This window comes from Lonchura striata, chromosome 4 (genome assembly GCF_046129695.1).
Source record: "Lonchura striata isolate bLonStr1 chromosome 4, bLonStr1.mat, whole genome shotgun sequence".
Lineage (NCBI taxonomy): Eukaryota > Metazoa > Chordata > Aves > Passeriformes > Estrildidae > Lonchura > Lonchura striata.
This window is the reverse complement of record NC_134606.1, coordinates 65348027-65364950: the sequence shown is the minus strand read 5'-3', so window position 1 is coordinate 65364950 and position 16924 is coordinate 65348027. Positions and strand designations below refer to the sequence as shown.

Genomic DNA, 16924 nt, shown 5'->3' with positions numbered 1-16924 from the left:
CAGCCTATGTGCTCGTAAAAATTGATTTGAATTAATAAGTTTAATGCAAAAGGGAATTGCTTGGTGTGCACTGCTTTTCTGTTGATTTTTAAAAAGTGCGGGATCACATATCCCCTGCTGATGTCCATTAACTATGCCCATGAATACATGAATATAAACTGGGTGTTCCACTTTTTTGTTTTTAAAACTCTTATTCAGCATTTTATAACTAAGCACACCAACTGGATTCACACACAAAAAACCTGCTAACAGCTAATACTTCCCACTGATGAAACGATCACTTCTATTTCCCTGGTATTAAAATTATCTATTTTACTGATATTGAAAGAGTAAAAACCTTGATTTAAATATTTTTTTAATAATCTTATCTTTCAACAAAGCATGGACATGGTGTATCATGAGGAGGTAAAGGTAGCCATTAAAAGTATTGTTTTATACTAGCTAATGTTATTTTCTGAGTCTGGGAGTTGTTTTTAATTAATGCTGAAAATTACCTTGATTTGTATCAAATATTCTCATGGAACAGTGTAAATAATTAACCTATTTAAACTTAATTGAAAGTACTTAAAAACAATTAATTTCTATTTACATTAGGACCTGCAATCAACCTCTAAAAGGTTTTTTAATCTTTGGATATGACTACAATTTTTATGAATTATACAAAAGATTGCATTCTTACACTCCTTACCTTCTCAGCTGAGCACTGTCCTCGTCCCTTACTGTTAGGAGAACATAAAAAGTGGTACAACCATTTTTCCCTCAAAATGATTTTACCTGTATGTGAATGTTTGTGCACAATACCTGTTCAGCCAATCAGCAACAGCCTTACAACAATTCTATTACTTGTTCAAGGTTATTTTTAATATTTATGTTGATAATCCTGTAGTCTATGTCCATCATAGCTGCTACCACAGTCACAAAATAGCAAAATCTTCCAGTTCCAAGAACATCTCAGGTGAAGACAAAAGCTAAATGCAGTCTAAAATGCAGAGCTTATACATAACCTTCCTTACCTCATTTGTAGATCTCTTTGGTCCCTGATTTTATTACCTGTGTTCTTATATTTTATTACATGTTTATCTGCTGGGTGTTTCGCATCTATCCCATGAGCTGAACTCTTGAGTTCCCTCACATAACCATCATAACACAGCTGCTCTCTGAAAAGAGAACCCATCTGCCATGATGCAGTGATGGGGTGATGTGGGACAGTTGTGCTTGCCCAGTAATACCCAACACTTGAACATAATTCACATTGCTGAGTGGTAAGAAGGCTGTGATTTATTCTGTGGTTTCTTTTGGGATTACTGAGTTCCAGTTGAGTCTAGCTGAGAGCTGCCATATTAATGAGCAGGCAGCAGTCTTTGGTTGCTGGAAACCAGTCCAGATGTTAACCACAGTAACATCAGTCTCATCTTTGTCACAAATACTTTGAGTTTCCATCTGCAAACAGCATCAAGTCAGATGATTCCATTTATATACATTGTTTGACACAACCTTGTCACTATTTCCTGGTACTCTGGTCTTGTTTGAAAAGTAGGAAAAGCCAGAGTGTAATATTTCATACTAGGAAGAAGTTAAATTCAAACAGAGAGTATTAAGAATTTACCTAGATTTAAGTAGGAAATCAAACCTAAGCTCCTATTTACGTAATGTTTTTTAAATGCTGATTAAGTGCCCAAGAAAGTTGGGTGCTACATCTTACTAAGAAAACTAGATCCCATTTAGATGCTTTTGAATATTTTACTCCACTAAAAAAGTACTTCTAAAGAGATTTGTGTTTATGGCATATATTTTCGTCTGTGTGCAAGTTCATTAGCATCAGCTACTTATAATAATTTACAGAAAACTTCCATCAACTTCCTTGCCGTGACCATGAATAAGTTCTTCTTGTGTGGGGCCTTGTACAAACAAAATGTTTTTTGCAGTTCTGAACCAAAGTTCAGAAATGTCATTGATTCTGAAACCTCTCACAAAACCTGGTCCTTGGAGTTTCTTACCTGAAGTGCCCCATTTCTGATTCTTTGCTTGTGAATAATGACTTTAGGACCAGACCTTAAACTTTTCTGCCTCTAAAAGGAAACTTCTGAGGAATGGTATGACCTAAGGGGTGAATTCTGCTCTGCTTATTTATGACAGTTCTAATTTTGTTCAAGTCAGCAGTCCTGTAAATTGCAGCAATCAAAAATACTGTTCCATGAAAAATGGATATAACATGTAGACTTTGTTGGGGAAAGACAGCAGTATTCTTTTCCTTGTTCTTCTGCTGTTATCCTCCCAGCTTTGCACCTGTGTTCTGGTACTACTGGAGCAGACACTTAGGAAAGTGATTTCTACTGGGACAGAATTAACCCCTTCATTGCTCCTCTTCCTGCCCCCAGACTGAAGCCTTTTGTTTTCATGAGAGACTCCAAGACACATGCACATCAAGCTCATAGCCTGGCAGCAGAGAGAACTGCCCCAACCAAGCCCCACTTCAGTTAGTGACAACAGAGTTATCAGAGGGAACAGCCAGCCAAGGCTTGAGATCTTCAAACTCCTGACAGGAATGGCAGAGTCCAGTCTGGGAAACACCCTCCCTTTCCCATTTCTTTCTCTGTTAGTTTTTTCCCCAGAAGCAACTTACCTTTAGAGTCACCACATGCCACCAGGCATGCTACAAGGCAAAGCATTGCTCATGTAAGCCTATCTTTGGTGCCACACTTCCAATAGCAAAACTGTATTTGACTGCTAGAAGTATCACAAGTTCCATTTTTCAACTGATTATATGTCACTGCCCTTTCCTATCCTACAACATATAAAAATATTAAAATGTAAATATAATATGTATGCTTATACATGTAAACAAACACATGGAAGAAATCTTTCAATTCAGCTTCTTATCCCACATTATTTAGAAGCAGTTTACATCTACTCCTCTAATGATGTCAAGAATTATCCCCGCAGCAGAGCAAGTGTACTTCTCATTTATGTGCTGGGTTAGGAGTGGGCATAGATAGCCTACACAGAAATGCAAAGGATCTGTTTAGTTGGGCACAGCAAGCAGCACACTGTCTAGTTTGCATCTAGAACCTTCTTGTCCTTAATTCCACAAAGAGCATCTGTCACACACCTATTGAAGGCTCTGATTTGCACAAGATTCATCACTGAACTTACAGGACAGCTCTTGCCTAGCAGAAGCAGCATTTCTGAACACATTCTCTTACTGGCAGCAATGGTCAGCCATTGTAGAACCCTGAAGATTTGTGGTTCAAAAACATCATGTCATATACTCAACCATGCCCTGAAGTAACATTGGAAAGTGAATTGGTGCAAACATATTTTTAGTATCATATTATCCTATCATGTCACTTCAGCTGTAGGTTCTTTCTCTTTTTCTCACATTGTCATGAGAAGAAAGTGGCTCCCAGTTTACAAGGAAAAGAAAATCTATAAACATGCAAAGTGAGACAAAGTAATTTTAAAAGACTTTCACCCTTTATTAGTAAGATGCAAAACTTCTAGGCTCCTGTTAGATGAATGCTAACAGCTTTTTAACTTATTTCCAAAGAACCACTAATTCCCAGTGTTTTCTAAAGGTTATTGAGAAGCTTGCAAGTAATTAAAATCTCACTAAATATATTTTAGTAAAACTAAAAATGCTAACATATAAACAGAGATATTATATTATGCAACCACCTTCTACTCATAGTACTGATAGTATGGATGAGCCACATTTTATCATATACCGAAAAAGAAGATCTGTTTGCTCCATTTCAGCCAAACATGGGGAACTTACCTTTCATTGTGGTGAGAAATCATATAATAAATCTAGATACTAACAGAAGCTCAAGAAAACAGCACAGAAGCAACCCATAATTATTTCCCAAGGTCTGTCACTGTGATACCAGACAAGTCTTCATTACAAGAAGTATTGATCTTGCCTGAATTACAGATCAACAGTTATGAGAAAGGGATTTCCTTATGGGCATGATAATGCTTTGCTTGCTTTGAACTAGAAAATGCATGACCCACTTGGTTCTGAGATGAAAGTTGTGGTAAGACTAAGAAGAATAGGAACTATTCATTTCTTCCCATTGTGGGCTTTTAACTGTTATATCAGAACTTTTCTTAAATCCTTGCTCCTAGCAGTGATGAGACCTGTGAGTGGGCTTCCACCAGCTCCTTTAGGTGGGAACACACTCTCATCAGCATGAACAATACTCCCCCTGGGCAACACCACCTCAATGACAATGAGAAATGAATAACAAAAAAAAAGTCAGAAACATAAAAAATAAACATTAAATTTATTTAAATAAAAATATACACATAGTGTACAATGGACATGGCTTACAGACAGCAATGAAACAAAAGTGATAAACCCTGAAATATAAAAAGCATTGAATTCCTACAGTTGTGCTTTGTTTCTCTGGACAAACACATGCTGCGGACTGAAGTCCTGTTAACATTACTTATACACAGCCCTGTGTGCTCCAGCATGTGAGACAGGAGCATCACAAGGGACAGCTACACAAAAGTAAAACAAGTACCAAAGTAATTTGGGATTTTAGAAGTCTTAAAGTCAGACCATTCATAAACAAAAGTGCTGAAAACTTTTAAAGCATTTTGCATGTATGGGAAGAATAATCAAACACCACTGCCAATAGTTAGAACCCTAAGTGAGAGCAGCATGGTTCAAATCTCACTACTCTGAACCTGGCATGTCCAGGACACTCTTTTATCATAGTCAGACTCCTACTGTAACTCTTTTTCCCAGTCAGCACACAAATCTTGTGTCTTATGTTTCAGCTCTTTGGAATAGGGAGACACTTGTTCACAATTATTTGCTCATATCTGAGCAAATGTAAGTTTCTAATCGTGAATCATGAGTATCATGCTGATAGTCATGGCTGGTATATAACTTATTCAGCAGATGCTATGAAAGAAAAAGAAAATAAATGTTTGAGTCTTGCAGAGTGCAAGCTGAATGCCTGGCAACACAACAGCTGAGGTGTTGTATGGCTAAGGGAATAAACCAATGTTTTAAGGACTGAAGTCTGTGATTTTTTTTCTCTCTAACAAAGCATTTGTTTGATTTTTTTTTTTTTTTGTAAATGTAAAATATACAAGGTAAGTTTGTGTTTTCAAAAGCAGCAAATTACTTTAAAACATTTCCATTGTAAACATCTGCTTTTAAGCTGCAAGGAAGTGAAAAGCAAGATGTAAAGTCATGTCTCATGGCACTGCCTATACAGTACACTTCTTTATAATAAAAAAGAGCATAAATATAGATATCAATGGTTCCAAGTTTACAACATAGCCAACTGACACAATTTAAGTATAAGACTCCTAAGTGATTACATACATTAATTCATCCAAATAATTTTGCTGCATACTTTTCAATGCAATTTCTTTCTTTATTAAACTGGTTGACATTCAGTGCATTTTCTGCTTTTTTTTAAAATGGACCAAAGGATTTCTTGGACCTTGTGTTTAATCTAGAAATAAAAATAAGTTTTTTCCTGAGACTTTTAATAGGCATGTTATAGAGTAGGCTTCAGAATGAAGTGTTGCACTTCTTTACACTAAAATTACTAGTGAAGATTTAGAATACCATTACAAGTTATTCCACTGCAACTAAATTAATTATCATCAGGAGAGATTGATTTAGACAAAAGAATAATTGTTATCTTCCTCATTTCACTTATGAAATGGCAAAATTCAGACAGTAAAAAATTAACATTGCAAAGGACTTCATTAAGGCTACTTCTCAGTTAATATTTTGTTTTAGTTGTCCTCCTAAATTTTTTTTTCTTTATAACACAGACATTGTTGGATTCCATCAAAATACATAATCAGATAACATAATTAAAAATTTTTGCTTCTTAATTGCTCCATAAAAGCCAAAGTATAAACATTAATCAGAATATATTTTAAACTCCTCTAACGACTTCAGAAAAAAAGACCTGCCTGCTTAATGACAGTCATAGACATGTTATGTATTATAACAATATTACAATAATTTCTGGGAAAAATTACTTTAACATTCCTTTCCTTATGTTTTTTAGGTACTTTAGACTAGCTCTCTATTTAGTCAGTATACTGTGGTACAAAACCCCCATGTAAGTGTGTGTTGCATTGTACAAATATTGAAAGCTAGAAGCCCTTATTTCAAGACAGATCCTGATTTGATTTCTACAAATAATATAATCTGTAAGACAAGGTTTGGCTTTGGATGCCAGATGTATTTTTGAATTTTCATCTTCTAGCCCTTGAGAACTGCCCTCCTCTAAAAGCAGATTATTGTATACCTTACAAAAGTTTTAAGAGAGCAGTTATGGAACATTTTTTGCAAAGCCACCATGAAAATCACTATGCTTATTTTATCCCTCTGCAAAACAAACAATATAGTCTGCTTATAAAAATTAATTTGTGCAGATTTACTGGTCTGAAATCCATAGTGAGCTAAAAGATAATATGCAAGACCCCAGGGATGATTTAACTCCTCTTTCAGGCATTCAAACAACCCACAGGGCTGGAAGCAGCTGCTACAAAGAGTAAATGTACTCCACGTAACACAACCATCAACCTGTAGCAAACCCCTCTTTGTTTCTTCATAAAAGGCAAACCAGAAAACCCGTAAATTATTTAATTTCACAAGAACATACTGTAAATGGCTGTTAAAACAAACAGGACAGTAATCCAGTGCCATTTTTTCTTTATCCTCATCACATCCACAGCTTCAATGTGAAAAACAACTTCAGCACAAAAATAACATGGTAGTGACAACAGCAATTTAGAGCCCAGGCAGGATTAAAATGCTGAGGCAAAATCTTTAAAGACTATTCTCCTGACAAGAAAATCTAGATAATTTAATATTTTTAACTTGACAGAATGCCAATGGGACTCAGATAAAAAAGTCTAGGTACCTATAGCAGCCAGCAGAAAACACCATCCCCATTGAGATTTTTACTGATAGTTTCAGAATTTCTTTCTACTGACAATGGTTGGCATCCTCTATTGCATACCTGGGGGTTATTTCAGAGATTGATGAGGAATATATCACTATTTCTAAACTGCACATGTAGGGCTTTTTAAGCTAATAATAAACATGTATATAATGAGGGCTAGTGAAGCAGTGTGACTGAAGAAAACATTACTTTTCTAGGAAGGATTATGCTCCATAAATCCACAAAAAAGTTTCACACAGATCAGCTACATTATATTCATAGACAGAAACACTAATTTATGCACACATCTGGCCACCCAATGAATACTGCCCACTTCTACTGGTTCATGACAAGAAGAAATGAAGGCATTATGTTCTCATCAGTCTGAGCTTATCTGTGATGCACTGTCAACCCTTCTGACATATACTCAAGTAATACATTCCAAGAAAAAGGAAACAATTAATGATAGCACATTATATAATACAAATAAAAAACTAATGCACGAAAATACTACTTACATTATCTACTTTTCTTGGAAAAAAAAAGTTCAAATTCATGGAAAAAAAAGTTCCAAAATTTCCAAATGTTAATATATTGTATAGGTGAATTTCTGGCTCCCCTGAAGTCAGTATTAGAACAAGGATTTCTTTCTGATGCTTTCCTACAAACTCCATAGCCTGATCTCGCAAATATACCAGATGGATTTAGTTTTAGCCAAATGATAGATCAGTTCCATGGATCACCCAAATAGAATTTGCAGAATCAGGCTCTTAAATTCTGTTATAGTTACAGATTTATGCCCAGTAATAGATGGGTATAATGGGTATTAATGGATTAAAAAGAACAAATTAAAACTCATGATGTATAGAGATTTCTTTAACTTGCATAGGAGTAAGCAAACATTTACTTCTTTATCCATGGCAATTACAATTTCCTACAGACGCTCAAATTCCCCAGGTAGTTTCATTAGGATAAATTTCTCATACTTCTGTGCTAGATATGAAAAGAAGGCATTACATAAAGGTCAGTAACCAGTGAATATTTGGGAATTTTAAGTTGTATGTCTCTCTGGGAGGCAGAAGATGGTAGTAAATCGATACAATTAGAAAAACAAATGTTCTTTGCAAGACAAATTTCAGGACTAACATAAGCTGGCGGAACATTAACATTTATTTTTAAAGCTGATAGCTCTTCATCCTAGAGTGTCTACCTGCAGCATTACAAATTTGATATAAATCAGCTGCAGTAGCTAACTAGTCCTAGTACAGCAGTTTACTCATAACATTTATTTTAGGCTTTGTAATAACATACATGTTTTCATAGTCTAAAGATACATTAAGTCCTGTATATACAATTTATTTTCCCTACCTCTAAAGAAAACTTACTTTTAAGGATTTACACTAAATAGGAGGTCAAATTCAGTTCACCTTACTTGTGGAATTAATCTACCAGATTTCAGTGTGATTTAAGTGAAAGTGAAATAAGTCGTATTTGGCTGGGGTACAGAAAACCAAGAGTGATATAACCAAATGAACCACAGGGAATCAGAATGGAATTACTGAAATTACAGCCTTGAAATTACTAGAAACATATTATCAAGTTACCACACTTATGTAAAGAAGCTAATTGTAATTACCAATTTCATAAAAATTTCTGTGAAGGGTTTAATCATTAGTGATCAAGACCTCAGTGCTCTGCTGGTTACAGAAAACACCTTTTCCAGCAGTAAAATACCCCTTAAATCAAATCTCAGGGTTTGGTTTGGAGTCAGAATGTCACCTTCCAGATTACTAATCTCTGTTCCTACAGCAACTGCCATTGCCATTTAAAATCTTCAATCAAATGACCCCAGGAACTAGTTCCAGCTGGCTTATGAGTCACATTAAGCTTCAATTTCACAAAGACAAGTTGAATATATTTGATTTTCAAAATATCCAGTCCATTGCTTTGGACTGGATATTTTATATATAAAATGATAAAACCTGATAAAAACAACACCTCCACTGGTTATACATTCCCAATTCATATATCATAAACAGCGGTTGTTATATTCACTAATTAGCATGATATATGGTCCTGATTACACTTTTGTTAAACTTAGGTGTCAGCTTTTCCATATGTCCCCTCTGGAGGTCTGTAGTACTTTGGGAAAGCGATCAGCTGTATCATGTTGAATGCATACTTTCTGCATTTGACATTCTTCAGAACATTCTCTATGCGGCATCCTTCTCTAGTGAAAGGGGAAAAAGTACAACTTCATGAAACACAGAATAAATAAATATGCTTTATTTGTTCATTGCAGAGTTTCAGCAACAGTTGAAGTAAAAATAACAAGGATTCAACTCTACATTTTTGTTTTCCACGAGTGATGATACATCTTACAGAATTAAATCCAAGGCCAGGCCCAGTACAGTTATTGCCCTCAGAAATAGGTGATAAGATTTTCCATCCCCCCTAATATATCTGCCCTTGCGGTTTAAAGTTCAGTAAAAAAAATTAAATACTTTAATGATACATTTTGTTCTAATTCCAGAAATATATTTGCCTTTTAAACCTTTTCATACCTTTATACCTTTTTTTTTTTTTTCAGTTTGTTTGCTATATATGTGCAAGTATACTTTGCCCTAAAATGTGTATTCTATGAATAAGGAATTTTATTAAGTCTGGCCCTAGAGATTGGTGAAGGAAAGTTTCATCTCTGCTTCATTTCCTGTATGTTCAGCTTTGCAATGAAAAAAAGAGAATGGCTTTTCAAACAGCCCAATCCACCTCTCGGCTTTATAAAGGAAGGATGTTCGTTCACATACAGTACAAAAGTCACAAGTGCCAAAGTGGTGCATCAAGACATAAACAGTACTTTGTTAAAAAGAATATAAAATGTCTTGAAAGCAAAAGCAATGAAAGCAACAATTACAAACAGGCTTATTTCATTACAAAACAGAACTTGTTATATTCTATTTACTCTACAGAAAATGGTTAGTTGTAGCAAAGTAATAATCATTTATTAAACGAAAACAATCCCATCAGCTAGTAACAATGAAAAAAACACAATGAAAGGTAAGTCTCACAAACCATTGCCCTGCCATATTTGTCTAGGGGTTAGTTTGTGTTGTGCAAATTCTTTTTTTTTTTTTTTTTTGTCAGACTAGTTACTCTGGAAAGAGGGGTTCAAGCATTCAGGATTCCACAACTTCTATACAGTGACAGCATTGTAAGTGGGCTTTCTTTGCGCTAATTACAGTAGGAAAGCTTTACCATGAACAGAAAGAACAAATCAATTCACTCAATGCATAGTATACTTCTCGGAGTTCAGAAAAAAAGAATGAAAACACAGTACATTTCAGACATTGGTATCTTAAAGATGAATCCTTGGGGTCTGAGACTGTAGAAATATTACAACATGATTCCTTTTTTCTAGAGTTAGTTTGTTGCTATTTGTAGAAAAGAAAGGAACACAAGTGAAGTTTATTGATATTTGGCTAATAGCAAAGCAAGACTTAAAATAAGCCACACAACCAGCAGGTGTGAGCTGACAAGCAGCAAGGCGACAGGATAGAAGTGTCGAGAAGTTGGCTTGTTATCAGTTAGACAGCCTGTTTCAGGATCATCCGATTCATTCAATGCTCCCTGGGTTTGCCTGCTGCTAAACAGGGGAAGTTAGGAACAGATAGAACAGCATTTAAGCAGCAAAGAAAGCCAACACGCAGATATTTTGACAAAGTGAAAGTATGCAGCCATTTTGATGAACATTTTGATCTAAGTACTTCCAGTATAACTTTTGTGTTCTACAGCTGACAAGGGAAGCATGAGGACTGGGTGGCTACTAACATATAAATGTTTCTAGGTGCCTTGGAGTAGTAGTCACCAGTGAACATTAAATAACTTCCTCAATGAACTACACTATCACTAAAATGAACACACACACTCAACAGAAATGAAATAAGGAAATTAAAAAAAAAAGTTAAGGAAGCAAAGAAAAAAAGATCATGAGTATGTCACAATGCAACACTTAACAAAGTGTCTCCATGGTGTTCACAGGCTTTTCAGTCCTGCTTCAGTATCTATTATGAAGTTTATTGGCAGAAATGAAAAGGCCACACACTAACAGCTATTCTAAATGACGGTAAAATTCTTAAATTCTTAAAAGCTATTCTTAAATGATGGTAAATTTACTTCAAAAATTCATCAGTACTGTTGACTCAGTTTCAAAGTCAATAGGAGTTCTTTTTATTTAAAGGCTTGCATTTACATTCCTGTAAGTAAATCACCTTGTATATTTATCAGTCAACACAGGGAGGAGCTAATCTACTTAAAAGAAAGTTCTATTGAATCACACTGAATTGTGTGGTCACTGTCCTACCAGAGCAACAGAGATACTTTCACTTCCAGGCTTTCCTGCTGTATTCTTGATAGATTCTCTATAAGTAGAATTACTCACACTTCAACCACACTTCTTCAATCCCTCTGAGGATTATTTGCATACACTTGGGAGTCCTGTTCATAGACTTCCTTTGGCCAGTAAGGACTGGCAAGATGTTTTATTTTTCTATTTACTATGAATATCATGTGATTAAAAGATAACTTGCCATTTTTTTCCTGTGGACTTGAGAATATCCAAATGTATCAATGACAAGACAGTGCCTTAATATTCAGATGACAACACAGCGCCCTTTCAGAAGCACATGTCACAAGTATGCTCTTTCTTTCAAGAAAGAAAATGTTGGAAGACATTATCTTTACTGTCCCACAGCCATAGGTAAGATGAAAAGGATACTCTGAGGACAGCAGCAGCCACATCACCTCACAGAAAGCCTGCCTTTCTGACTTGTGTGTTAAAGGGCAATGTTGCATTTCTTAAGCTTGGATAGCAAGAGAGGTGCAAGAACTGCATTTACAGGCGAAACCCTAGGCAAGGGGTTGATTAACACCTTTCCTTGCCCAATTTCTCTTTTGAACAAGACTTCCATAATAAGTTCTTAGTCTTATTATTTGCTTTGAACATTCAGTCTGTATGTTACGCTAATAAAGGGATCAATACATACTTTTTTAAATAGTGAAAAAAGAAGATAAAAAATAAGATTCCTGCTATTTTCACCTAGGCCAAGGCAATTGCTAGTGGCAGTGTGTCTGCTGCTTTTGGTCTACAGATTTCAAGTGTCCATGTATAGAACTTGGGCAGAACTCAAACTTTACTGTAGACATTCTCTCAGAAACTATCAAGAAATGAAGATAATTGCATGATTTATTTGCCTTGTCAAAACTGAAATAAGTAATTCTGTGTTTCTCTATCAGACTGACCCAGTTAATTCCTCTGTCCTAGGGTCCACCACAGAACTTCCTTCTTCTTCTGCTCACAGTGACATTACCATTGGTGATCAGCTGTGAGGACTAACTGTATTGCTCCCAGCTAATGCTGTCCTCCATTATGTATTTCTACATACTTTTAAGGACCTGATGCTTGCTTGTTTTCCTTTTTTCCCCCCATAATCTCTACAGCATCCCACAGGTTTGCCCCTTTGACCCTTTTGCACTGTCCCCTCATCCCCTTCCTACTCTTCAAGGCGAGCCTGCAGGTTTCAGCTTACTCCCATTATGCCCACAATTAATAAGAACTCTAGCTCAACCCTCATAGTCCAGTATCTTCCTTTCCAGCCACAGAATCCAGGTGATTTTTGTTTGCCTTGCATCTCTTCCATCACAGACATCCTGTGTGCTCCTACAGCTGAGTGGATGCAGAGACCAAACTTTTTTCTCTGGAGAAATTCATCTGGGCAGCAGTAAATTTGAGCATTCAGTAAGTTTGCACAGCCATATTACTGGTGTACCAAATCAATCTGCATTAATCAGATTGATTGACTACATCAATCTAGAGAGCCCTTGGCTTTGCACACCAATGGTTTATTCCAAGCAGGCTGTGTCACACACTTGCAGGCTGTCCCTGCAGGGATGAACCCTCCTACTTCTGTGGTGCACCCTGCACTGTTGGACTCTACACCTCAACAGTGTGACTGGCTTTTATCTACATTGCTACAAGTCCCATTAGCATCAGTGAGATTTATGCAGGTGTAATGATGAAATTACAGATAAAAGCCATTTGTTCTATTTTTTTTTTTTTCAATAGAAAAGCCTACAGTACATTTGTACTTTGATATGCTGAAAAGAATGATCAGTGTCTTTTAACATAAAAAGTTCTATCTTTCCCCAGGAAAATTACCGTGAACAGCTGATGCACAGGGATTTCTGTTTCACAAATTAGTCACATCATTAAATGCATGATTCAATAAGACATCCTCAAAATAGAGCAAGAGGATCCAACTCCATTATTAGCTTCCTAAGAACAGTCTGAGCAGAATAGCTAAATATGCTTTTAATTTAAGAGGAATATTTGATCGGGGCCAGATGCCTTGCTAGGCTCTGCCAATATTTTTCAATGCAGTGCAGTGACAGTGCCTTCCAACACACCCTAAAGTGTCCTCTGCAGTGACTATTAAACAAAGCAAGGATCTACACTCAGCTGTCAGCATCATAACATAGCTTCCCCTGGCTCTTCCAACCCTGGAGAAGTTTTACTGCAAGCAGCAGGAATCCCACTAGTGCCCTGTCAGCTAGATTTATTTGGCTTCTGACTGACAGCACAACCAGAACAGAGTGCTACATGCTAAGGTGTGAAGGTACAGCCATAGTTTCAGATGTTATCTCCATCACAAACTGTACTTTAACAGCAAAAGGAAGGAAAAAGACTCCCAAAGTAACCAGCAAGTTTGTATTTCACAAATAATTTTAACAGGAGTAGTGAAAGCTTCTAAGTTTGTAACATCTGGAATCATGAACATCCCACTAACCTATCATACAATTTTTATTCATTTACTCTCAAATTGTTCATTTGAGACCTACAGCACAGCACAAACACATTGTAGCACCCAAGGGTTCTGTAAGTTAATGACAATATAACAATTTCAGCCTGTCTTCTATCTCATTTGATGTTTTATCATCCTAAACTCCTATTAAGATAATGCTGCATTCTTACCAAATGAGAGAAAGGCAAAACAGCAGGTATTTTTTGTTGCTTTCCAATTCAGATGATAAATTATTTAAACCTTAAAGTAGCGAAGCAGAGATGATGAAAATGGTGTGAGGAAAAAGCCTCTTAAGTCCTTGTAGAGTCAAGTACACACATGAGGGCACATTCTGGCTTTTGATTATCAGTCACACTGATGTCCCTGAGCAAGGTTTTTGGAAGAGATGATTTTCACACATTGGGATGTATGCTTCTCTTTAGAACTTTTCCAGCTCCACTTATCAGTGACACTGGAAATGTTGAACTGTTCTACAGGAATTCCTAAGGTAGAATAAATAGGCAGCTTTCTATTAACAAGTATCCCATGTGCTAGTGGTGACTACAGTTTGAATTCATGTCATACTGCACTTGTACTTTATGGGAATTTTCTTTCTTTTGCAGACAAATTCAAGCAAGTATTTTCTGGTCCTGCTGTGTTTTTCTTGTTAAACTCCAATGCTGACACATAAAAATAGCAAAAGAAAGATGCTCCTCTAGAGTCTCATCTGACAAACGTATAAACATTTCTTCAAATAAAATTGATTGCTAACAGTTCTCAATCTTACCCAATTTTGATAACTTACCTATTCTTTTTATTTCAAGACAGTCAAATTCAGAAGCAGTTTTCAAGAAGCAGCTTCTCAAAAGAAGTCTTTGAAATGAAAGCATCCTAATTTCTACATTATACATGTTACTGGGATTGACTGAAACACTTCAGAGAATAATCAGTAGCCTTAACTTTTTCAAAGAGAAAAGGTGGGATCCTTGTGAACATCTCCTAGCTATTAGCAAGCTGCTGCACTATAACATCTAGAAGAATAAAATATGATTCAGAAAGAAATACAGGTGTCAGCCTAGTCCTGAAGGATTTCAGTATTAGAGCAGAACTCGTATAAAACATATAAAGGAATATTGGGAAACAAAGTTTTGTGTTCAAAAATAAAGCTGATACAATAAACCTCCAACAATTTTTAAGAAAAAAAATGGTTCTGCACTGTTTCAAATGGAAGATTAGGGAAGGGAACCAGCAGAGACATCTTCTGTATCAATGATCTTTACAATTACTCTTTTTCTGATACACATTGCTGTCAATAACTTACAATTTTTTTTCCCTCAATTCTACATGGCACTAAATAAAGTAGAAGATGCTAGAAATCAATTTTTGCTGCTTACGTGATCCTAGAATCTCAGCTCAAAACAACAAGCATTGCTGAAATTGATGAGCAGTCTCAGATCTAAGAATATTGAGGAATTCAGTCAGCTTTAGACATTTAGATTTAGATTTAGATTTAGACAGCTGCTATTTAAACATACACCTAAAACCCAGGCTATTTATCAAATCTGTTTATCAAATTGTCACACTAACCCCTCTCTTCCTGTTTTACCTTTTATACTGCAAGTTTTTCCCTACTCTTGTTCCTTGTGCTGGCATCCTCTATTTCCCTACTCTTTTCTTCTCTCCTTGTTTGGTTATAACACGTGACTTTTCTAATGCATTATTTAGTAAATAAAAAGTAAATAAAAGCATATCATATATCATGAGGCTTGACCACTGAGTTGGCCCAAGCAGTAGATGCATGGTGCAGTCATGATGATAAAACACCTAGATCTTGAAAAACTGCTATTGTGAAATAGGTGTGGGTTTTGAGCTCAAAACTGTTATGGAGTTTCAGTCTGTACAGGGCTAAAAATTCAATTTTGAGGAGGTGGTCAGAGACCACCTGAGCTGAGCTACTGGAGGCTCAGCTATGGACAGGGTACAGATTTTAAGCACTATTATGAACAGGCCATAATAGTTCAGTACAGAGCAACAGATTAATAAAGAAACCCTCTTCCTGCAGTATTTAGTAACAGGCAAGGAAACACTTGATCTTACAGCCACACAACCATATCCAGGAGAACCCTCTTGTCTAATGTGCTCACACGGACAGACAGGGATCCTTTGGAAGGAATGATGAAGTCAAAATTTAATTTACACAGTTGCTCTTTTGCTCTGCTGTGTATGTGTTCTCCTTGAAGTCAAAACAATTATAAATGTGCAAATTTACAACCTATTTCATCATCTTAGCTGTGTTTGGATTTCCCAAGGCAAGTGAAAGAGGCACATGCCCTGGTGCAGGCAACAAACAGCACAACTCACTTCAGCTTTGGGCTGTGGAAACATCTCCCAAATTGTTGGTTCACCACAGAGCAACACCCCTACTATTTGTCTGTGTTTACTTTTAACATACAATTAACTCCAAAGAATAGATGAAAAAAGGGCAGTTTCAAGCTTTATATCTAATACACAAAAAATGTGCTACTGGGTATTATACATCTCTACCACTGTTAATCTTAGCACTTCAGAAATCTCTGCTGATTGCAGAAGAATTAATATTTTCCTTTGTGACTGATACAGAATGCCTGCAAGAATGTTTCCCCCTCAACATTAAGAGCATCTATGTGGTAAAAAATAACATTGACAAGATTATTATAGTGAAAATATAATAAAGAAAAAAATTGCTTTTAGAATCACAATTTTTGTCACTGGTACATATAAGACATCTACATTAGCAGGTTAAATTCACCCTCAGCATCTGAACAGCAAAGCCAAGTTGACTTTCCACGTCTGTGTCCCTTAATCTGCCAAAATGGACAACCAGATACCCCCAGATGGGAACAGTACCTTGGTTATGCCAACTCCCTGGTTATGCCAAACTGCCCTGGAATCACTTGAGAGTACACTTACTCTGCCAAAACTGTAAAGGAAACATTTAATAATTTCACTGCATAAAATGACTGAGATCATGTTTTAGAATCTATCCCCACAGGTTTTCAATTCACAAGTGTGGGTAGAGGCTTCAAGTCCTGCAAAGTCATTGTGGTGACTGTGTGAGAGATTAGCTTCAGATCTGAAAAGTGATGGGTTTGCAGAAGAGATTCTTCTTTACCTGTCAAAACA

At 36.2% G+C, this 16924-nt stretch overlaps 1 protein-coding gene across 1 annotated transcript in view; it reads right to left on the bottom strand.

The window, feature by feature from the left end:
- Nucleotides 1-10053: 10053 nt before the first annotated feature.
- INPP4B (inositol polyphosphate-4-phosphatase type II B) overlaps nt 10054-16924 on the bottom strand; it is a 290218-nt gene continuing 283347 nt past the window's right edge. Inside the window, exon 24 of the mRNA XM_031504683.2 lies at nt 10054-10569. Coding sequence (XP_031360543.1) covers nt 10392-10569 — 178 coding nt within the window. The 3' untranslated portion in view covers nt 10054-10391. The remainder of the gene's footprint in view (nt 10570-16924) is intronic.